General features: G+C 42.2%; 1 protein-coding gene across 2 annotated transcripts in view; it reads right to left on the minus strand.

The window, feature by feature from the left end:
• LOC308111823 (3-hydroxy-3-methylglutaryl-coenzyme A reductase-like) overlaps positions 1–25,020 on the minus strand; it is a 55,446-nt gene that overhangs the window by 22,487 nt on the left and 7,939 nt on the right. For both annotated transcript variants that reach the window (XM_080466867.1, XM_080466868.1), the window contains 13 exons: positions 23,416–23,592; positions 21,170–21,281; positions 20,995–21,082; positions 20,828–20,912; positions 20,648–20,753; positions 20,240–20,346; positions 20,043–20,159; positions 19,790–19,950; positions 18,282–18,726; positions 9,623–9,817; positions 9,392–9,550; positions 7,132–7,289; positions 6,943–7,048 (listed from right to left, as the gene is read on the minus strand). In XM_080466867.1, coding sequence (XP_080322993.1) covers positions 6,943–7,048; positions 7,132–7,289; positions 9,392–9,550; positions 9,623–9,817; positions 18,282–18,726; positions 19,790–19,950; positions 20,043–20,159; positions 20,240–20,346; positions 20,648–20,753; positions 20,828–20,912; positions 20,995–21,082; positions 21,170–21,281; positions 23,416–23,580 — 2,004 coding nt within the window. In that variant the 5' untranslated portion in view covers positions 23,581–23,592. The remainder of the gene's footprint in view (positions 1–6,942; positions 7,049–7,131; positions 7,290–9,391; positions 9,551–9,622; positions 9,818–18,281; positions 18,727–19,789; positions 19,951–20,042; positions 20,160–20,239; positions 20,347–20,647; positions 20,754–20,827; positions 20,913–20,994; positions 21,083–21,169; positions 21,282–23,415; positions 23,593–25,020) is intronic.

A 25,020-nucleotide genomic window follows, 5' to 3' on the forward strand; every position in this document is an offset into this window, starting at 1 on the left:
CGTGTTTAGCTTGAGCTCCCGTCGAGCCTCTACTAAAAGCAATATTTAATGAGTATTTTTATGTATACAGCAACTACAACTTTATTGATATAACTCCAAAGAAGGCTTCTTCACTGAGGACGGACAAATGGCGACTAATTTGCGGAAATACAAGTATTCTGGCCCAGCCAGCACGAGGCCAAGCAACTCCTCGGACCAGAGTGTTTCCAAGAGTCCAGGTGAGAAGACCCCACCCCCAGCGGATACCGGAGAGATGGAAATAGCGAGCTTAAAGTCGGAAATCCTTCTTTCACTTAAAGCGGTTATTTCAGCGGTGATAAAGTCCGAACTGAAAAATGCCCTCGCTGAAGATTTTGATTTTCTTAAGAGCGAGCAGAAAGCAGTGAAATCGGAGATAATCAACAACACCGCTGTGCTGAAATCCGATATCGACCAAATGACGGCAAACATCAGAGAGGTTGAGGGGGGACTTTCAACATGGTCGGACGAAGTAGCCACTCTCCAGAATACAGTAAGTGATATGAAGATAGAGATGGCAAAACTTCAAGATAAGTGTGAGGATATGGAAGGGAGAATGAGGAGGTGCAATATACGAATCATCGGCATCCCGGAAACACCTGACTCCTGCGCCACAGCGACAGTGTCGAAGATGCTAACGGAGGTGCTGCAGCTGGACAAAGAGCCGCTCGTCGACCGCTCACACCGGACCCCGGGCCCGCGGAGGTCGGATGGAAAACCGCGCGCCATCGTTGCGAAACTCCACTACTACCAAGACTGCGCCGAGGTCCTGCGTCGCGCTCGCATGCGCGGGCCATTGCGTTTTAAAGGAGAACTGCTCACCATCTTCCCTGACTACACTCCGGGGGTGGCCAAGGCTCGGGCCGGGTTCACGGAGGTGAGAAAGCTCCTCCGCGACCGACAGGGAGTCCGTTACGGAATAATGTTTCCAGCCCGCCTCAAAATCACTTACAAAGGAGAAGCCGTGGAGTTTACGGATCCGAGCAAGGCTATGATGTATGTGAAGGCGAGCATAATTCCAGGTATGGAGGCTGGACAGTGCCTCTGAGATTGAAAATGTTTGAATGCCTGTTCTGACTTGCTTGTTCTGTGATGCCGAGTGAATCTCAAATCCTGAAACGTTATTTCACGCATGCATAACTTCTCATTTTTTTATTTTTCTCCAACAAAAAAAAACTTAAGTTCATATTTACATTGGTATACTAATGTTTCTATGTAATTACAAGCTAGAGAACATCCTGATTAGCACGTCCATATATATCTCTAGTTTATTTCATGTTTATTATGGGTTGTAACAACTATGTTTGTTTAGTTGCTCAGTATTCTCTTTCATAATTATAACTGTGATACACTGTACAATATAGTACTACAGACTTTGTCATGTTGAATCTTGCTGTTCAAATCCTACTTGGAAGGCTTGGCGGGTGAAGCATTGAGCTTTCTAGTTCCCCAAGACAAGCACAATATGTGTGGATTTTTGTTCAAGGGATGTTGTAATCACCTTGTCCGTGTAGGTGAGGGGGGGTGGGAGTTAACTGGACCATTTTACAAACCGAAATTATACCATTGCACCTCTTTCTTTAAATATATTTGTAACTGTACTTTACAGTCCTTGGGTTTCATGTGTGATGCATATTTCCTTGCATACACACTATGGCCAACATGAGTAACTTAAGAGGATACAGCCGCCCTGTTAACTTTATAAGTTGGAACGTTAAATCCATGAATCATCCAGTAAAGAGGAAAAAAGTCCTTTCGCACCTAAAACAGCTGGATACAGACATAGCCTTTTTGCAGGAGACGCATATAAGTGCAGGGGACAGTACTCGGCTTCTTAGAGGATGGGCTGGTCAGGTGTACCAATCCAATTTCCACTCAAAGATTCGAGGTGTTGCTATTCTGATTAATAAAACTACTCAATTCACAGTATCAGATGTACAGAAAGATAGCTCTGGGCGATACATCATTGTTGTGGGAAAACTATACACACTTCCAGTTATTTTAGTATGCATCTATGCCCCAAACTGGGATGATCCCAAATTCTTTACAAACCTTTTCTCTCGCTTACCAGATATGACAACACACTACCTCATACTTGGTGGTGACACCAACTGTACACTTTCTTCCAATATGGATCGGAGTGTTTCTAGGAGGGCATCCCTGTCAAAATCGGCTCACTCTATTCAGCACTTCCTAAAAAACTATGGCGTGGCAGATGTCTGGCGATTTCGCAACCCCACTACCAGAGCATATTCCTTTTTTTCCTCTGTCCATAGGACATATTCACGTATCGACTACTTCTTCGTAGACAAAAGGATCCTTCATACTATAAAAGACTGCCAATATGGAGCCATAGTCATCTCTGATCACGGCCCAGTCATTATGAAAATGCAGATTCCGAATACACAAATCACATGTCGTCTGTGGCGACTTAACCCTTTACTTCTTTCAGACCAAGAGTTCACCACTTTTATATCAGCTGAAATTAAAATGTTTCTCGACATTAATCAAACACCAGGAATGTCACCCTCTATTGTATGGGAATCACTAAAGGCATATCTAAGGGGCCAAATAATCTCATACTGCGCAAATAAAAAAAGAGCAAACACTGAACGTCTTAAAAAATTAACAGATGAAATATTGGAATTGGACACGGTGCACAGTCACTCCCCCACGGCAGACACTATCAAAAAACGTCTGTCACTTCAAACGGAGTTTAATATCTTATCTACGCGACAGGCTGAATATCTTCTTTCCAAAACCAAACATACACACTACGAACATGGGGAAAAGGCTGGGAGATCGCTTGCACATCAGCTACGCCAAAGAACTGCTAACCAAACCATCCCTGCAATTAATGATGAAAATGGTCTAAAACATACCGACAATGAAACAATTAATTCATGTTTTAAAAGTTTTTCTCAATCATTATATACTCCAGATTCGTCTGCCAGCCCCTCTGCTTTAAATGACTTCTTTACAACCTTGAATATACCCCGTGTAGACCCAGTGCTGTCTACTGAATTAGAAAAAGATTTTTCAGCCACGGAGATAGCCTCAGCAATTAGTGCTATGCAAAGTAGTAAAGCCCCAGGGCCAGATGGCTTCCCAAATGAGTTTTATAAGCAATTCTCAAATCAGATCTCTCCGTTACTGCTATTGGTATTTGAAGAATGTTTTGTTAACAAGTCCCTACCACCAACCATGCGACAAGCAGTTATTTCTTTGCTACCTAAAACAGGAAAAAATCTTCTTGAGTGCAGTTCATATCGGCCTATTTTGTTGTTGAACACTGACACAAAAATCTTTGCCAAAATTCTGGCATGTCGCCTTGAAATGATTATTCCCTCTATTATTGCACCCGATCAAACGGGGTTCACAAAAAACCGATTTCCTTTTTACAACATTAGGAGATTATTTAACATTCTCTATGGTCCCACCCTGCGCGAACCCGATGATATTGAGGTAATTCTCTCGCTTGACGCTGAAAAGGCGTTCGACCGGGTGGAGTAGGACTACCTTTTCAAGACTTTAGAAATTTTAAATTTGGGCCCTAAATTCGTATCCTGGGTTAAAATTCTATATACTCTACCAATGGCAGCCGTGCGCACGAATAACAATCTGTCCACCTACTTTGAGCTCAAACGAGGCACAAGGCAGGGATGCCCTCTGTCACCACTCTTATTCATTATTGCACTTGAGCCGCTTGCATTAGCCCTGAGACAGAACACTGCTATCAAGGGTATACATCGGGCAGGTTCAGAGCATAAAGTCTCACTTTATGCAGATGACATGTTATTGTTTATCACGAACCCTATATCAAGTTTTCCTAAACTATTAGCTTTACTCTCAAAATTTGGAAAAATATCGGGCTACAAAATAAACCTCCATAAAAGTGAACTTATGCCCATTACTAAAGTGGAAGAACAGCATTTTGTGTCAGTCCCCTTTAAAATAAGCCCCCAAAAGTTCAGATATTTAGGCATATGGGTTACTTCAGACTACAAAGATCTCTTTAAGGCCAATTACCAAACTCTGCTATTAAAGGTGAAGCAAGACCTCGAACGGTGGGACCATCTACCTCTCTCCCTCGGGGGCAGGATCAACACAATTAAGATGAATGTACTCCCTAAGTTTCTTTATTTATTTCAGTGTCTCCCCATCTTCCTGACAAAGTCTTTCTTCCACAACCTAAACAGCCAGATATCATCCTTCATATGGCATAAAAAACCACCAAGAATCAACATGAATATATTACAGAGGCCCCGCTCAACTGGAGGTATGGCACTTCCAAATTTTATGTACTACTACTGGGCTGCCAATATAAGAGCATTGTTATATTGGGTGAAGAATGATGGCATTGATGTCAATGACCCTGAATGGGCGGTGCTAGAGAAAACTTCCATTGGTTCTACTTCATCAGTAGCTTTATTATGTTCCAAGTTACCACTAAATCAGCCTATCTCATCCTTTACCTCAAATCCAGTTGTCATTCATTCACTCAAAATCTGGTATCAGTTTCGGCGGTCTTTTGACCTTATCGACCTTTCATGTTCAGCACCAATATTAAGAAACCATTTGTTTGCCCCATCAATGATGGATGAGGCATTTCATATTTGGTCAAGAAGAGGAATAAGAGCATTATCTAACCTCTACGTTGAGAACAGGTTTGCTTCATTTGAACAACTATCACAGAAATTTAATCTCCCCAAGTCCCATTTCTTCAGGTACCTACAAACCAGAGATTTTGTGGCCTCTAACTTTGCTCAATTTCCATTATGTCCACCTGAAACTCTACTGGAAGCAATTCTCAAATGTAAAGTCAACACAAAACAAATAATAAGTAGAATGTACATATTACTAAATACATCTAATGTGGATAATCTGGACTCTCTCCAACACAGATGGGAAAAAGATTTAAATGAAAAAATTCCAGAAGCAAAGTGGCAACAAATAATACAAAGAATTTACTCCTCCTCAATATGCCTTAGACATGCTGTGGTTCAATTTAAAATAGTCCACCGTCTTCACTGGACCAAAGAAAGACTAACTAGGTTTAATAAAGATATTGATCCTACATGTGACCGTTGCAAACAAGCTTCAGCCACATTACTACACATGTTCTGGCTATGCCCAAAGATGTACAGTTTTTGGCGGTCTATTTTTGAGACACTCTCTATAATATGTGGAACAACAGTAGATCCCTCTCCAATGATCTCACTGTTTGGTGTGGCCCCGGGGGCCACTCCTCTCCCTGGGCACTTCAGAAATATGATGGCCTTTTGCACCCTGCTCGCCAGGAGACTTATTCTATTTAAATGGAAGGATGCCCGGCCTCCTACATATGGCCAATGGATAAGGGAAGTCATGCGCCATATTCATTTAGAAAAAATTAGATATACCATTAGGGGGTCCACCAGAAAATTCTATATTACCTGGCAGCCATTTATCTCTTTTGTGGAAAACATGGCAGCTGCCAATATTGAAACATAACCCAAGTGACTATGTACCTGTTATTTTTAATTTTCCTTTTTGTTGTCAATATGTTTACAAATGTGCTTAGTAAGCTTGCAGATGGTCCAGTAACTGTGGGTTGGGGTGGGGTTATTGAGAAATTGATGTAAAAGTTCTGTGATTATATTGTATATTGGTTGTATTTGAAAATAAAAAGACATTGTTCAAAAAAAAAAAACATTCCTAGATGCACAGGCTGTAGAATAAACAATAGATTTATTAAACTAATCTTAATAAATCTCTTATCTTTTTATTATACTTTTCTTCATTATTTGTTTTAATGTACGTCTTTCATTTCTTCTAAAGCCTTAATGTATTTCTTTATTCTGTATTTGTTTAATTTCTTTGTAAAGCACTGTGACCTGCCTTGTGTTTGAATGGTGCTCTCTAAATAAATTTGCCTTGCCTTGCCTTGCCTGGTGTCAATTATTGGTTTGTTGATGCGTGTTAACGTATTTCAGAAGTTATTTTGTGCATGTAAATGTGGATGTGATTCTCGGTAGAGTTGCACTTTTTTTTGTTTTTTCATTGGCCTTCATATGACTTCCAGACAAGACGTCCATGCAATGGCCAGGAAATCCAGGAAAAAACTTTAATTGTGGCTTTTTGTGTCTAATTGTGACCCTGAAGCCACAATTGGATACCAGTTTTGGCTTATTGGGGAAGACAAGTAGGCTTGGATAATGAATGCGTTTTGAGTACCGACCCCCCAAATCAAGCAGCGTATCCTCGGACTATACCGCAACATTGTGGGAGCCTTTTCACACAGCAGGAGAGTTAATTGTACAAAAAGTAAAATTTGGACAATCAGAGCAGATTCTCATCATGGTAAGCTGACAACTTGTTATTGACCTGCAGTCAAATAGATGGAAAGACAGTCATGAATGGAGAGTGTTCCTCCTAAACACAACTATATGACCACACACTGGCATGTGCACCGCAGATTATGATTTATCAATTAATCAATCAACTAATTAATTAATTGTTCCCATCGTAGCTCTGGAGAAACTACGTTATATAATTAGGCTTTACAGAGGCTGTGGTCAATTCACACACTTGTGAATAAGCATAAAAGAAGAGGAGGAGAGGCTCCGTCTCTCTTCATAAACTAAAGTTGCATTAGTTTTTTGCGTGAGACAGACCATCCACTAACATTTTCGTCCCGTCAGAACTCATACAATCATTATGTTTTAGTCATCAAAGGGCTATGTTTAGATCCGTCACCGCTTCGTTATCGTCATGAAAAGAAGCGTCACTGAAATCATTTCGTCATCGTCATCATTGGCAAAAACAACACTGTTTGGAAGTTAAAACTCACTCCTTGACTTAAAAAATAGACACAAAAAGCTACACAAGTAAAAGAAAAGAAAAGAAAAGAACATAAAGATGCATTAATAAAAGTATTCTGACCTTTGAGATCATGTTCATGCCCATCGCATCTCCAGTCTTGGAGTGAAAGCGGATGTACAGATTCTTCCCAGCCAGACCAACCAGCAGCTTCTCGAGCCGAGCGAACCTGCAAACAGCCACCACGGCGTCTCCAGCCATGAAAACTCGGCGTCGACAAAGAAACAGTCCACACTCTGAACGTGTTTTTACCTGCTGGTGCTATCGAAGGCGTCTTTGATGCACTGGAAGCCGTCTGTGCTCTCCAGCCATGCCTTGACCTCTGCAGCCTGGCAGGCAGAGGGCAGGCGGACCACCGGCCCCCGAGTCATGCTGTCGGCCAGGATACGGCTGCTGGCTCCACCGCTCAGCTGCAACGCACAGGAGACCGGCCTGAGTGAATGTTTCCGTTAAACCACAATAACTCAACTATTACAGTGAGGGAGCTTTCTCCAGGCACAGCTTTCTCTGTCAATCATAACTTTTCTGAAATAATCAGATCTGTGGCCATCATGAAAATGCAGCAGTCGGAATCTGAAACAATACGGTCTCCAGTGAGTCTGATCCACTGATCTGCCACTAGCTCTGCTTGAAATGCTTCTCTGCTGTCGAGCAGATCAGACTGAGCGGAGGCTTAATGAGCAGACAAATTTAAATCTCATCTAAATGAAACAGGGACGTCTAACATAGGGCCAAACCCAGCCTGCAAGAGGCTCCAATCAGAGTTTTTTCTTTCTTTGTTGAGCGGCAGGAATGGTATGGACTAGCTGGAACCAGCAGATGGCGGTAGTCCAACATCATTGATGCTGTTGAACCCAAGTGAAGAAGAAAGGACAAAAAAGTTGCTGATAAAAGAGTGAGAGAGGGAAACAGTCATCAGGGAGAACAGTGGGAAACAATTTAGGAATATAAAACCAGCAGATGGCGGTATTGCAACTTTATTGATGCAAATTGCTGTTAAACCCAAAAGAAAATGAAGAAGAAGAAGAATACTAATTATTGATCTTTTTTTTCCAATTTCTTTTGAGGAGCGAACACTGAGTAAAAGCATGCACAATGCAACAGCTATAGGATAATTTTATTTGGTTTTTGGACATTTCCCTGTATTTTGCATCAGAAGTTTTCCTTAAAATTGGCTTTTTGTTGAAATTGTAGTAATTTGTGTTAATAATTGTTTGGTTTTGTGAAAATATCTACTACATTGTCATCACATTACTCTTGAGTCACACCAAAGAAAAACTTTAGATTTAAGTTGTCGTGGTACTATTTTTCCAGTCCCACTCACTTAATATGAAACTGATCTGAATTTGGCCCTCAACTTTCTTTTGCAGACATGTCAATAACCTGTGTTCAAGTACATACGCAGAGAGTCATATAAATACACACACACACACACACACACACACACACACACACACACACACACACACACACACACACACACACACACACACACACACACACACACACACACACACACACACACACACACACACACACACACACCCCTATCCAAATAAAAACCCTTTCTGGTCAATCTATATAAATAATTAAAATTGGATTTTATGAAAATATATTTGCACTAATCTATAGCCAAGAGTGCCCACACCTATGCATACTGATATACATACATGAGTTGTTTTTCTAGTACAACAGGCCTGAAACGGGGTTAGAAGAAGTAAAACCAGTCTGATGGTCCTGGAAACCTTTGGAACCTGTCTGATGGTCCTGGAAAACTGTCTGATGGTCCTGGAAACCTTCTGAACCAGTCTGATGGTCCTGGAAATCTTGATCTTGTGAACCAGTCAGATGATCCTGGAAACCTTCTGAACTAGTCTAATGGTCCTGGAAATCTTGTGAACCCATAAGATGGTCCTGGAAACCTTTTGAACCAGTCTGATGGTCCTGGAAACCTTCTGAACCGGTCTATTAGCTCTTTCCTGGAGCACGCACAACAGTCGGAGTAAGGATTAGGTGTTGCCCCAGACTTCCACACAGTAATTAAAATCTTTCAGTATGAGTGAACAATATAGAATATTTAGTGTTTCATTGTTTGCTTTACTGAGGCACTAAAATGAGTTTGACACCTGAAAGAACAAATCCTCAAGGGTACTGATACAGACTTTTTTCCTCATGATTATTCAGAGAAATTCAGTTAGATGGAAACGTGGATCATCAAACAGTAGTGATAAAATGTTCCATCACAGAAGAAAGACGTCAAAAATCCTCAAAAAGAAATATAGAACAGTTTTTAGTTTTTTTTTAACAAAGAATATATCATTTTAACTTGTGATCACTGAATTTGAAGAGCTCAATGTGATTTTACACAGCGATGTGCTCCAAGTGGTTTATCTGCAACAATTTACGTGCAGTCATATGATATCATTACACCATCAGATTAGAATGACTTTTCTGCCACACAGTTCCTTCATCTGGGCTCTGCAGCACGATGAGATCAACTGATAAGACTCACTGCTATGGCTCGACATCCACGGTTGGTGCTGGCCACCAAACAGCCTTCAGTTGTGGCCATAGGAACCTGGAACTGCTTTCCGTCCAGATGCAGTGGTCCGGCCACGCCCACCGGCACTGGCATGTAGCCAATCACGTTTTCACAACAAGTTCCGATGACCTGGAAAACAAGAGTGTGTGAGATGGAGAAGAGCGTGGCAACGGCGTGTGGCACGAGTGGATGCTCCGTCACCTTGGAGTAGTCGTAGTTGGTGTATGGCAGAGAGGAGAGTGCAGAGGGAGAGGGCAGCTTCAAGGACAGCATCTGTCTCCGTATGGAGACGCCTCTCTCCGGTCTCTCCATCATGGCTTCAAGCTTGTATGAGGGGATGTGTTTGGAGTTGATCAGCAGCATCACCTCAGCATCACTCAGGAAACGAGGTCCCATCTGAAGAGTTAAAAACAATACAACACTCTTTTAAGCGCTTGCTCCAACTGCAATAATCCAGTGCAATATCTATCATCATAAACATTGGTGGCACTTTATTCACTGCTTTAAATGTGTCTTTTACTGTATGTATTTATACTTTTACTGTTCCTGTTTTTTCAACACTTTTTATAATTAAAAAGATAAAGCACTCGAACACAACATCCATGCTAAAAGCTGTTTGTTTTTGCAGAGAAGGCCAGGAAAGAATGCTGGCAGAAAATGACTGACTCTGTTAATGCATAACTTCATGAGGTTATACAATATTAATTCATGGGACAACTGACAAGGGATGGGTACCGAATTTAGTACTTTTTAGGTATTGACTGAATTCCGTCGGTACTACCGAGTACCGATTCACATAAAATCAAAAACGGTACCATGTTTCGGTACCGAACTGCCTCCTTGTGACTGTGAGGGAGTGGAAGAGTGGGAGATTTTTCATGCCAGACCTCCCCACAGCATTGCATGCACAACAGCAAAATGATGTCAGTCGCTGCAGGTCCAGCCAACAAAGCAAGCATGGCTGATAGGAAGCACTCAAACGTATGGCTCCACTTTTCAAAATGTGATGCGAATTACGCTTGCTGCAATATTTGTGCCGCGAAGTGCAAGGCCAGTCATATGAATATCTCAAATCTGAGGAAGAACCTGGTTAAGCAAAATAATTTTCTCAAGGATGAAGAGTGCACAATTTTCGACAGCCCCAGATGTACGGCTACAACTCCTGCATAACGCCATCATTATCGTGCCTGCATTCGTTAGTGACTCGTCGTCTGCAGCCAGCAACGTGGGAGAAGAAATGGCCTTAACATTTGGTGTAGGAAATGGCGACAATGACGATGCAAGTGAGGCATCATCATCTTCGTCTGCTCCAGGCAATTAATCCTAGTGTTCAAGGTGAGTTTAGCTTGCCATTTTAACCTGCATTAGTTATCACTATCAGCTTGGTTCCTCCTATTTTGTAACAGTAATGTGAATCCTTGCTTTCATTTACAGGTTCGTCGAACCAATTGTCAACCTGCCCTAAAGTTAAAGTGAAAGCTGCAGCAGTGAATCCCATTACAAAAGCCAAGGAGACAGCCTACTTCTGTCAGAGGGCAGGTGAGTGTCACAGGCCTGTAACTGCATTTGGGGTTAAAGCAAGTGAATAGCAAGAAAAAACTTGAATTAATCTAAAAAAATCGACATATTGCCCAGGACTAACTACCGACCATTAAAGAAAAACTTGTGTGTCATGTTGACATGCTGAAGCGTTATTTCTCCAGAGGTAATCCCCTGTGCCACCTTCTGATGTGCCTGTGGTTGTTATGTGTGAAGTTCCTCCACCATATAATGATTGTGATGATGGCTTAGAAGAAAAAAGCGTTGCTCACTTGTGAAACTCAGAGGTGCAGAGTGATTTAGAGTAATTTGTGTGAGTCTGCCATTATTTGGCTAATTGAGGACAATTTACTCCTTTTTTCAGATTATCCCTGTCAGACTTCTGCCTTGTTTTTTGCCATTGATGTGCAGGGTCATCCACCTATTAACCAGCATGCCTACAGGAACAATCGGACTACAAGCGTCCAAATGCAGCAAGAGGTGAGCTATCTTGTTGAGCATGGGTTAGCTGTACCAAGCATCAGCACATGGAGTTCTCTCTGTGTGTTAGTTCCAAAACGTGACAGCACTCCTCAATTTTGCACTGATTTCTGGAAGGTAAATGTAGTAAAAAAAACTAGCTCCTATCCATTGCCAAGGATAGAGAATTGCATTGATCAGGTGTGCTCCACCAGCGATGTAACTAAACTACATTTTTTAAAAGGCTTCTGGCAGGTCCATACACAAAACTCTACAATACTCTTTCCGTACACTCTCAATACTAACCACGTGAAGGCTCTTGAGGAGATGGAGGACTACAACAGTAACACACAGTGACTTGGATAAGTCATTTTAATCTGATTACTGGTTTGGAAATAGTAGTGCGTTAGATTACTCGTTACTGAAAAAAGTGGTCATAATAGAGTAATGCGTTACTAATTAACCAAAGCCAAACTCAAGTATATGTTCACCAACACATTAACCCATCTTTCAATGCACTTTAAAATTGTACCTGAAAAAAATAATTGCAAAATATACTGTGTGCTTTTTTTAAACTCTTAGATCTTCTGTCATTATTAAATATGAGCATATTTAAGCATTTATGAACAATAACAAACAAGTACACAAAAATAACTATGATGGAGAACGTTGAACCTGGTCTGCAGCTTTTCAGCCAAATTTCTCCTTTCAAACAGTAAATTAGAAGAGCTGTGATAGAATTAATAATCAGAGACTCACTGCTCGTTGTCTCCGTCGATACATCTCAACATCTCGACATCTCATTGAAACATGCAACAACAAACCAGAACTAACTTTAAGCCAATCACCGAGCAGGAATGGTGATGGGCGATTTAAATGTTGCCCCAAGTCTCGGACATCAAATGATGGTGATTTGTTTAATTTTATGTCATTCACTCATATTGTTGGTCATTAATTGGTGTGACCACTACTTAATCTCCGGATGGTTTTCACCGCGCCCAAGCAGCTCACACACACAGTACTTTCTAGAGAAATCACGAAATAATCTCTTTTATTGAAGATTATAAAAAGAAAACTAATCACATACAGTTTAGGGCTCATTGTGATTTTGCTGACATAAACATATTTTAGCATCATTACATCATAATCACCAGGGACAATGAATAGGCCATAAAACAGCGGGCGAGCGAGCCAGACCCCGGAAGTTTTATAACCCCCCCAAGGTCGACAGCCAATGAGGATGATCGAACCCGACCCAAACATCACAGGGGTCCGAAATTCAAGCCTTGGTGAAACTTTTCCAACCAACTCTCTCTGCTTCTCAATCTGACCATCGAGGGAGACACAAGTCTCTGCTTTCCTCAGGATGGTATAGTGAGCATCAAGTGGGAACAAAAGAAACATCAACCCCAGCCCGCTGGACGAGCAGGACCCAGTTTGGACGACATCTTCTGTTTCCTCTATTTTTCCTTTTTTTGGGGATTCTGGAGAGCAGAGCCATCGTCTCCTCTCCAAATCATCTGGCTTGCTGTTCACTCCTGCAGCTGAAGCCAGGCCTCTGAATTCAGGACGCTGAATTCAGACCCAGTAACAACCAGTTACCACCGCCTCACAGAACCAACAGCACCACGGATGGTGCTGTCCAACACAGCAGAACCGGGCGGTGAGAGAGCTTTTGTCTGGGCAGATATATTGTTAGATTAGCGTGAAGCTAACATGATGTGTGTTTCAATGTGCCGCTCAGAAGGCCGCAGTATCTCATATGTTTGTGTACGCGCGTTCACGCGCACCAACCAAGTCCGGGAATTGGGTTTTCCACCTCAGAACCAGAGGTCCAAGTGAGCTCCAGTCCACTGGAAGTTCTGTGTGGAGGAACCAGGGTTCAGAACCGAGCGTCGCCAGAATTCTCTGTCTTTCTCTGGTCTTCACCCTCTCTCATTCTCCCGCTTTCTCCACTAACCCAGATCTCCTCACAGCCCTGCGCCCCCCTTATCTGATCAGATAAGCTCACAGACACACACAACTGCATGTAACAACCAACTGTTACCTGTTGCAAGAGCACATCTACCTCGATCACAAGAGTTCTAACTGCATGTCCCGACATCCACTTAGAACTCTGATGATCAGAACCGGGCCAACGGAAACGCCCGTTCGTTACGCCCTCGGTAGACTGCCTCGCTCCGAGACCGTCCTCGCGCATTTTGGTATTAGCTATTTCCAGTTTATCTGGTGGTGCCCCAATTTATTATTAATACATAAATAACAATAATAATTTATGCAAATTAATAAAAAAAATTATTAACTCATTGGCTGCCATTGACGAGTTTGACGAGTATAATGTATAGTAACGCTCACTGCCATTGACGACTTTGACGAGTTTTTAATTTTTTTACACAGCGGGCTGTAGAAATGTCTGGCGCACCTTATGAATGAGCCTTTATACTGAGACATTACCTGTAATGATTAATCGATGCCACTAGAATGCAGTATTGCGCGATCGGTGGGGTCAAAAGTCTGCCGAGAGGCGGAAGTGTGTGGAGTGTTTGGAGAACGGAGAACGTGGTGTGAGCAGGTAGCGGAGCGGCGGGAGTTAGCATTAGCGAGAGATAGCGGTTTAGAGAGAGACAGGATAGCAAGAGACATGGCGAAGAAGGGCGGTTATAAACAGTTAACACCGTGGGAGAGTTTGACCCGCGGATCGGTGAGTGAGGTTGAGAGGGGAGATAGCGGAGATCCAGGTGAGGGTCCATCTGGGGAGCCAGCGTTGCGGGGAGGAAGACCGCGGCGCCGGGAGACACCTGGTGCCTCACGGAGCGTATCACCGGCTGGCTCGAGTGACGCGGGCTCTTACAGCGAACCAGATCCGGATTCCTCAGATGAGTGGTTGCCATCTGGATCCAGTAGAGACTCATCTCCTGATGGCCACCAGCAAGAAGGAGAGACCGACGAGAAGATGTCGGGTGTGTGCACACAGGGGTCTTCGCAAGGAGACCAACAAGTGGTGCGCAGCGTGTCGTGTTCCCTTGCACACAGGAGACTGTTTCACCTTCTACCACACAAAGCCGAACTACTGGGCCTGGGAGGATTGAAAAAGCACACACTCTCACACGCGCGCACACGCACACTCACACACACAAACTCAATCACACACTCTTCACAAACTCACACGCACGCACAAACTCACTCTCACTCACTCACTCACTTTTTTTCTAGTTCATACATTTCTAGTTCTATTATCTATTTTTCTGTTGTTGTTGTTTCAAAATTTGTGTACTTTTTGAGATGGTTTAAAAAAGTTGCATTTTCTGTTTTGTGAATAAATTTCCCAAAATTTGCCATCAAAAGTATTTTTTCTGAGTCATGTTTTTATAATTTATATATTGGAAAAGGTGTTAAGATGTTTGAGGAGTCACTAAAGCAACAAAAATGCATATAAAAGTCACTTTTCTGCTTGATAAGTTACTGTTTACAAAATGCTTGTTTTCTCTGTTTTTTGGTCAGAAGCAGGTGTTTTGGGTGAAACTTTGCTATGTTCTACGGCAGATTGCTCATGAACGGTAAAAGGTAGAAACAAACAGTTTTTTCCAGATGAAAGCAGAGATCCTAATATTTAATTTGGTTTTACATAGTCTAACAAAATGCATATTCTGTGGCCCTTCAAAGTTGGGTCAAATCCCCTGAAAACGCTGGCAGAACGCACTTCCCAAAGCTGAAAATGCCTGGCAGTCAGTGAGTTAATAAATTATTTTTGATAATTTATTAATTTCCCCCCCTTTTTTTAAGTAATTACTCAATTACTTTAGGAGTTGTTAATGAGTAAATGACCGTTTACTTCCATTGATAATTTAAATTTTTCATAAATTACTTCCAGTGATTTATTACTTTCAGTAATCTATTACTTACAGTAATTTAATGCTAATAACCAACCATAAATCCCAACATTACTGTTTATTAATTTATTTAATCATTTTTTATTCTGGTCTTGGTCTGGGGGCCTTCTGTTGGCCAGCCGCCACTGCTTTTTACGTATGATTTGGAAAAGAAATCGTGACTTATCTGGGGAAACCGGTAGGTCAGGGCCAAGTCCGCCTGGTGGCAGCTAAGGTGATTGAGTGCCCTGTTCCTCTATCGAAACATACACTGCGCCATTTTCTTGGTATGTGTGGGTACTATAAAGGCTTTTGTAAAAACTTTTCTGAGGTTATTGCTCCTCTCACTGCCCGAGTTAGTCCACTATGGAGTTTTGTCTGAACTCCTGCTTGTCAAGCTGCTTTTCAGTCAGCCAAGGCTCTACTGTGGAACTCGCCTGTCATTGCTGGACCCAACTTTAGGTGTCCTTTCAAATTAGAAGTGTATGCCAATGTGTGGGGTGCAGGCATTGTTCTCTGCAGGAAGACGAGCTGGAAGTTGACCATCCCATCTGCTACTGCTCAGGGGCAGGGTGCTTAAGGACTGTGCTGCACAGTTGGGGCCAGTCATCACCAGACTGTTCCAGCATCTCTTGGACTCTGGCTGTGCTCCCAACCTGTGCAAAGAGTCTTTAATCGTTCCCATTCTCTAAAGACTTCAGGCCTGTGGCTCTCACATCAGTCCTGTGCAAATGCATGGAGAGAGTGGTGTGTGGCTTAATGTCACACATGTCCGATAAACTGGATCCTCTCCAGTTTGCTTACAGAGCAAACCGAGGTGTAGAGGATGCAAGCCTGACTCTTCTAAACACAGTTGCTGAAAACATGGACTCTGCACAACCACATACTCAGATTTTATTTATGGACTTCTCCTCGGCTTTTAACACGGTAAATACTGACACTCTGCTGCACTGCCTCCTGAACCTACAGGTCCACCCAACTTTGATTTTATCGATAAAAGACTTCCTAACGGGAAGATCACAGCAGGTGCTTTTAAATGGTTTTAAATCCAGTAGACTGGTTTTAAACGTGGGGCTCCCACAAGGATGTGTTTTATCCCCCACTCTGTTCTCTGCCTACACTAATGACATCACCTATATACATAACAATATACAAAAAATTTTTTATTCTATCTGCAGTCACAGCCCTCAACAGCAGAGGAAACATAATTCCAAGAACTGAACAACTTTCAGCCGGTCCTTTCCCTTCTTCTTTATTTTAAGTAACAATGTTGTTGTATATTGTCTTTTAATATTAACATTATTATTAAGAGTATTGTTGTTCTTAATGCCTTCTATGTGTGTGCATGTTAAGGAAGGTTTGAGCCCTGTCAAAGACAAATGTCTGACACCTATTGGGTCAGACAATAAAATTCTATCTATCTATCTATCTATTTATCTATCTATAAGTTCAACAACACCAGGTGAACTATAGTACCATAGAAAAGGAAGTACTGGCCCTGCTGCTCGCGCTGCAGAACGTTGAGGTTTCCTTGGTTTCTAGGGCACAGCCCTTGCAGCTTCTTCCAGACCACAACTCACTGGTTTCTCTTCCAAATTAGAAATTCTAACCAGAGGCTCATTCCCTGGTCTCTTCTTTTGTAGATTTGTATATCATTCTTGAGGAAGGGGTTGTTATGACTACGGTTGTATCTATAGCTTTTATTTCACGTGCCGGTAAGGTGTAGGTTTTTGTTTGTTTATAATGACAAAGTTGTGGAAGATACTGAATGTACCGTACATAACCATTACCATTTTTCATAACAGCTCAATCAAGGTCGCTAACACATCGGTCTGGGCTCCCGAAGGAGGAGCAACAACACAGCCGTCTGCTGATTGTAGTGACGATCGTCACTTTGACAAGCAGCAATATTTCAATAGCTCATCGGCCGTCTGTTGTACCCTCAGAGCCTACATTTTAACCGCACTCTCTGTGGTGGGCCCGCGCAACAGAGTTGGGTCTTGGTGCGCTCTGCCTTACCGTACCATACCGTACTGGAACATACTGCACAGTGGAAACGAGGCTTATTTGAATTTTTGTCTCTGCCCTGTGTGCTTCTCCCTTATGTGCCTGGTTAGTATGAAAATAGGGTTGCACCGTACCAGAAGATTGGATTGGCTGAACTACTGAAGAATGCGGTACTTAAGGGGGAAATTATGACGTTGACTGATGACTGCATTCCAACCAGCACACACAGATAGAGCACGGCATCCTTTGTAGTGGAGTGAGCTGCTACTATTTGTATACCCTTTTCTCCTGGTTAATTTAGGAAGGGAGGCCAGACTTTGTGTTTTATTTGGTTCCTTTTATTTGGTTCCGTAAGTTGAACTCATAAAAGAATAGTGTGGTTTTGTTTGTTATTTTGGTATAGAAAAATGTTTTTATAACAAGGGTAATGAATAACTTTGATTAAAAGTGAGCACCCTTAATCAAAGTTATTCATTACCCTTGTTATAAAAACATTTTTTGAAATAAATTATTACTCCCTTTGAGAAAACGTTCTGTGTGGCTGCTTGGGACCTGTGAAGGACAGCATTTCATGTCGCGTTCAAGTGGCTTCTAGGCTGGGCAGAGCACCACATATTAACATTGAACATAGACCAGTTAACCTTTATAGCTGTATTAAAGCAGTTTGTTTGAAAGAGGGAGTACAAAACCTCATCTGAAACCTAGTGACAGGAGCAGGTTGAAGCCAGAGGAAAAGTGTGAAGGTGAAGTGAGTTTGTGCAAGTATCTCTTCCAGGGACGCTGCAATAGCTTCAGCCACAAAGACAAAGTGACTAAGCTCATTACAGCCGAGTTTAAGCACACAACTGGCTCAAAACCTGCAGTCTTAGTGGAGGGATAAGAGTCCATGGACTGAACAGACACAGAGATATGGAGAGTGGGCCGAGGTGATGTAACTCAGCCTGAAAAAGGAGGCGAGCTGAAGTCAGGACCTTTGAAAACCTCACCTCAGGGTTGTTGAGGACAGCCACACAGTCATCCAGGCCTCGGGGCTTCTGCGGGACACAGGGCTGTGCCGTCTCACACTTGGACTCTCCGTCCTCTCCCACCATGAAGAGGCTCCTGGGCTGGTTCTCAGTGGTCGTGGTAAGCTGTGGTCGGATCACCTCATCTTGGAGAACAAGGTGAGGTTTTTGCTTCACTTGTCCATCTGCTGCAGCTTTTTCTCCGGGGGTAGGATTGTCCTCCATGGTGGCGGGCGCCAGTGGTCGGGCGGCAAGTGGCTCCTGTCTACAGCAGGTCTGTAAGGACCGGGCCGCAGAGGACATGGTGATGGGGTTCTTCAGAGACAGCGTAGACTCTAACTCCACCTGCTCGAAGAAGATATACTTGATAGCCAGCATGAGGGCCAGGGCCAGACAGATGACCTGCTCTATGTCCATGGTTATCATCCTGCAGAGGAGACAGGCAGTCACAGGCAAGTTAGTTAATGATGCCAATTTCTAAAATCTGTAAATTCATCCATCATAATCTTGTTCTGGTTCTTTAACTAAGGATGGAAGATAATAATTATGAAATGACCACTCTCGATCAAACATTTTTACAACGTATATCACCTGAGCTCCACCACTATGACTAAGGTGAACCTGAGAGGCTACAAACAATTAAATGTAGATTATTAAATTATCCGTCATTTTACATAGAAGCATTATAACAGACTCTTTAATTCCTCCTAACAAGCTGCAGCACTTTGTTTTTAACAACAAAGATGATGAACGTGAAGGATGACAGCAGTTTTTCATCAAATATAAAGAAGAAAATAATCTAAAGCTCATGTTTAATCTATTTTGAAAGATTTCATTTTCAAACAAATGACTTTTCTTCACATAACATAGCAGTGGTTTTCAAAGTGAGTGTGTAACAACAGGAGAAATCTTTCCCAGCATGGTAAGTCCAATATGTTAACACACATTTTTATAACTGAATGTAGTGAAATTACAAAGAAACTTTAATGTAAAACAGTTGCAGTGTGCATATTAAGACTTACGAGTTACTTTTTTTCAATTAAAAGCCTAACAGGACAAGAGTTCTGCATTTATTATCCCAACACCCATTAATCAATACCATATTTTTCAGACTATAAGTCGCACCTTTTTTGGTGGTTTGGCTGCTCGTGTGATTTATATATCAAAACATACATGTGCATACCATCTGTGAACACTGGATGTCACTGCATGGCAGCAGAAACCTGCTTAAGTGCCACAGAAAAGCCTCTGTTACTGCTTTGGTTAACTAACAGGGCAACAAAAAAAACGAAAAATCAACAGGGCAGAAGCAGCTTGTGGTATCAATGGTATGTGCCACAGTTTGAGAATCAGTGCTGTAGTTTACCCAAAAGTATGGGAGTGATTAAAAAACTGCAGATTAATTTGTAAAACATGAGCTCTGATATGATTGCTCTGTTTGTATCATGTGAACAATGATGCAAAAAACAGAGGAGGAGGAGCACCCCCACCTGGTGAGGTAGAAGTGCCAGAGCGGTTTCTCAGGCTCGATCCTTCTGGGTGAGAGGTGGTCCAGCTCCATGCCCATCTGAGGGATGTCCACCGTGGTGTTGATGGACAGCGGCTCAGCAATCCAGCGGCTGTGGGCATGAACCATCACCAGGCCAAGAGACTGCACAGAGAGCGGAGGGAAACCAATCTAATAACCACATGAATGTGACACTGTTGCCACAGAGATACATGATGGAAAAGAAGTCGTGTTACCATGATCATTTTGACTCTCTGGGTCACAGGGTTGGGCTTGTTGTCCTCCTCCTCCATCACTCTGGAGAAGTGACTCAACTGCCAGATGGGATGGCCCTCCTGACTTTCACGGGACAGCTTCGAGGAACAGAAATGATCATTTGGACTGACAGCGATGCATAGATGAGGGCTAAAGCGGATGAGAACTGTCCCCTTACCTCCAGCACCAGGGACACGCAGGCAGGGAAGAAAGTCATGAACACAAAGTAGTTGGCCAAGACAGACATGCATCCGAAGCCACACATGATCTCTAACTGCCTCACACCTGGAAAGTGCACAAGTACAGGCATTTATTAGAAATGCCCACTTTCATTGTGAAATTAAATTTAAAATATTCGAAATGTGAAAATTCCAACCCCCACACTTTGACACCCCTGCTGTAAAAGGAAACTTCTGAAGGTTGTTTTTTTTCTTCATGTTAAGGTCTCATATTTGCAGAAAAAACCAAGCAGAACTAAGATCCATTACTTCAACAAGGGAAACATTTCAAGCCAGAAAAATCTGATCTATCAGCATTTTAACAAAGTGAATATAAACACAGGAGTTCATCCGAAATGACCAGGTACCTGACATGGTTCCCACTCCGATCACTAAACACTCTACCAGAGCATCTAGAGTGAAGGTCGGTCCCAGTACGGCCATGCCACGAGCAATGTTGTCCCTCACTTCATCCTGAAAGAGTTAGGGTGGATTATGAGGAGTGTTCAGGTGAATCTGCAATGTAAAAAGTGGAAGCTTCTACACACCTGAGAACTGGAGCTCAATGCAAACTTGGCAAGAGCGCATGCTTTGGAGAGGTCGATGAGAAGCAGGAAGAAAGGTAAAGCTTCACTGGAAGGGAAATCACAGAAATTACTATGAGTTATTGATAAAGAGAGAGACGTTAAAAACTAGGGAGAAGTCCATTTCGTACTTCAGACCGGTAAGCTCTTTATCCAGGAAGTGAATGACGACCGTGCTGAACACAAAGCTGGAGAAGATGGTGAAAAGTCCTGCAATGCCTGCAACATGGTAGATGACACATTTTAGCTTGAAATCAGTTGACTTGGACATCTTACAAACACACTTGACGAGCAGTCGTAAATTACCTAGAATGTATTTGGAGCCAAGCTGTCTCAGGTTCTGGAACTGGAAGTAGATGTAGATGATGGCGATGCAGCGAGTGATAGTCAGGATGATGATATCACTGCTCAGGATTTGCTGTAAAAAGAGAACAAATGCTAAGGAAATTACTCAAAATTCACACTTTATTTGACGACTCCTTGAGGATCATTTGAAGTTATCTAAAACTGCGAAAAACATCCCAAATAAATCTTTTGTTTTCGTGACACATTTGGACCATAATTATGGTTCATAATGTAAAATAAGAAAGTAACATTTAAAGACAGTGTTACCAAAACCTATTAAGGATGTAATTAAACAATTAATAGAAGTAAATGTATTTCAATGCATTAGCATATTAGCATTTAAATTTTATTATTCTTATTTTTACTTCGGCAAATCATTTCAAAATGTCTTTCATATTTACTGTTCGTTTAATTTGCGTTCAGGTTTGCCCGACATTGGAACTAATATAAATGGTAAAATGGAAATAATATATTTAAATGAGTGAGTTTGGCCAAACTTTAATTTAGTTTTATTTACTGTACTATTGAGCGCACCTGGATATAAGAAGAAAGAAAAAGAAAGAAAAATTTTAGGCTGGATAGAGGAACACGACAGGGATGCTGCCTCTCACCATTCTTATTTGATCTAGCCATTGAACCACTGGCCACATCCTTGAGAACGAATCAAGGAATTGCTGTTAACAGTAGAAATCAAACAGTGCACAAGGTCTCACTATATGCGGACGATCTTTTACTATCGAGAGAAAATACAGTGAAATCAATCCCAAAACTCTTAAACACTCTACAAAAATCTTAACAACTATCTGGTTATTGTCTTAATCTTTCTAAAAGCTTGGTTTTTCCCATAAATGAATTGGCAAAGTCAACTGATTATCCTAGCTGTCTATTCAAATTAGAAAAAAAATATTTCACATACTTGGGCATAAACGTTATACATGTGTAAAAGGACCTCTCCGATTTTAACTTTAAAGCACTGATAGAAAGGACTAAACAGGACTTCCTAAAATGGTCAGCCCTCCCCATCTCGCTTGCAGGAAGGGTGAACACAGTGAAGATGACAGTGCTGCCACAATTCTTGTAAATATTTCAGATGGTTCCAATCTTGCTAACTAAGGCATGGTTCAGACAATTATACAGTCACATCACCCACTTCATCTGGGACGCTTCCTGTCCACAAATTAAGAGAGCTTCATTAGAGATGACCAAGAGTTTGAAGGAACAGGCCCTACCCAATTTCTTATATTACTACTGGGCAACCAACATTTCTAAATTTAATTAGTGAATATCAATGCATGAAAATGGGACAGGACCAACGTGAGCTGCAATGGAACTTGATTCCAACTTGCCAATCTCACCAATGTCCATACTAAGTACCACCCTGCCTATCAATGCAAGCGTGAAAAATCTGGGACCAGTTATTTGGAATTCTATTAAAATATGGCTTCAATTTAGAAAGCACTTTCACTGAACTAATACAATCACTCTTCTCCCTCTTGTACAAAATCACCTGTTTCCACCATCCCAAATTAACAACGCTGGAAAAAGTAGTAGCTTATAGTCCAGAAAATACGGTATTATTAAGTTCCTTATTAGTCCCCAGAGGGAAAATCTCTTTACCGAACTGACCCATCAATAGGCTGCCACACAGCATGGTGCTTGTGGGGAGCTGATGGGGGCAGAGGGTCTTATATTCCAACTTAATTCAGTTCAGGAGCCTCACAGAACAGAATTTGATCTGTATGGGACCAAAACAGTAAAATCATATAAGAGAATTACCCACAAGTCTGAATTTAAAGGAATAAAATACAACTAAATATCAATTTAATGCATTTACTGATAAACTAGTCATACTTTATTAATCCCCTTTGGGAAATTCCTTTTAACGCATTTAACAAGTTCCAGGGTGCGGAGGTGTGGCCACATTACGGCACTGCAGGGAGCTGAGGGGCCTCAGGGACCTCCAGTGGTGACCTGTCCACAGTAGGGCTCAAACCTGCAAACTTCCAATCCCAAGCCCATCTCTTTAGCCACGAGTCCATCACATTTACAACTTGTATTGGAAAAAAATGGTATTTCCTCAGAAACTAGAAATTGAAACATCTCTATTATCAGTGCTGTTTTATAAGCTCTTCTCCTTCAGATTGACCTCCTGTTATTTTATCTCATGACTCCTGCGGGTTTTCTAGCGGATCATCTCCAAGACTCACCTCTTCGGTTTTGGGGCAGTCGAAGTTCCAGCCGCAGATCTGGTCGTTTCCGGTGAACATGTTCATGGACATCATGCAGATGGTGAGCGTGACGGTGCCCACGATGACCTCCCAGGGGTGCGAGGCCACCAGGAGGCCGTGGGCGCGGAACAGGCGGGTCAGCATGGTGTGGGGGCACTGAACCAAAGAACACAAAGACCATCGACACATAATTCTCAATAATATCATATAGTCAGTCTTAGCTCCAGCACACACCATTATAACTACTCTTATTATTATCACTCTTATCACTATTATCATCATCATCATCATCATCATTACTATTACATTATTATTATTATCATTATTATTATTGCATAGTATCGTGTGCGTTACATAGCATTGACGTGCGAGTGGACGCTGGTGCAACTGGCTGCCGCTGCCCTCAGTGATTTTAACTTTTGTGATTTTTTCTCGTCTGTTCATTTCAACCAGTGTTTTCTGAGATGGCTTCCTGTGCACTGTGTGTGCTTTAGGCGCTTTTTAGACTTTTATGTGTAAATCGCTGCCCTGGGCTCTGGACAGCTGATGGCATCTGAGTTCCTCTGTCTCTGGAATTTCGAGGACATTTATTCAGATGAGTAAGAGTGCTGAGTTTAATCGTTTTGAAAGGACAAGAGATCAAATCAGAGCTGCTCTTGTTGTGGGACAAGTTGGGAAGACAGCCAATCAGAGTGTATCTTCTGAAAAGGTTCATCTATACAGAAGCAGCAGTGCCGTTCTAAACTTCACACAGTTTGTGGGATGTTGGGTTGTTTAAAATATTTTTACTTGTGTTTAGTTGCACAGTCTTAGTTAAACAGCTTCGGTTGATTTCAGTTTACTTACAGTTTTAGTTTACATTCGCTCATTAAGCACTCGAATGTGTTGCTGTGCCTCTGGTCCGAGTGCACTGCATGCATAAAGGCGTATGTCACGAACTACAGAAATGTCATCTGGGGGGTTTTGCAGAAAGGAGGTTCAACAAACTCAGTCTCTCCCTGAACTCTGAGTCGACTCACTCTGAGATGAATCTCTGAGTTCCATTTCATCCCTTCAGAAAGCCAGAGGCGGTGCTTTAAGCACTGGATGATCATCTTTGCGCGTACGCAGGTCTAGAATATTATAACAACAAAGTCACTGATGACTCCCCGTGACCTCGGAAGCCCAGTCACTTTTCACTTTCTCGCCCGCAGGTTTGTATGTGTGGTTTGTCGGCACAATATTGCAGATTTCCACTGCTTTCCAGTTGTTTGCTGCTGGTTGCTTGTTGCCCTGTGACCTGCGGTCGGGTTAGCACTCCCAAAGGACTGCACAAGCTGCGTTTCTGCAGACTTTCATCAGAGCTGAGTGGTAGGCATTCTACACCTGGTGAGTCCATTGAGCGGGCTTTTCGCCGGTGCGTTGTGCTCGGTAGATTCCATTTGTAGCCTCCTGGCTCGTTGTACTTTATTTGAAGCCACAACCCAGCTGGTTTGGTTGATTACACGCCATGTTGGTTGTGTTTATCACATGTATTGTCGTTATACAGCTGCTTCAGTTGAATAGTTTCTCTACGGCTGCATGCTTGTTTTCATAAAAAGCGGT

This window comes from Lipophrys pholis, assembly GCF_963383615.2.
Source record: "Lipophrys pholis genome assembly, chromosome: 7".
Taxonomy (NCBI): Eukaryota; Metazoa; Chordata; class Actinopteri; order Blenniiformes; family Blenniidae; genus Lipophrys; species Lipophrys pholis.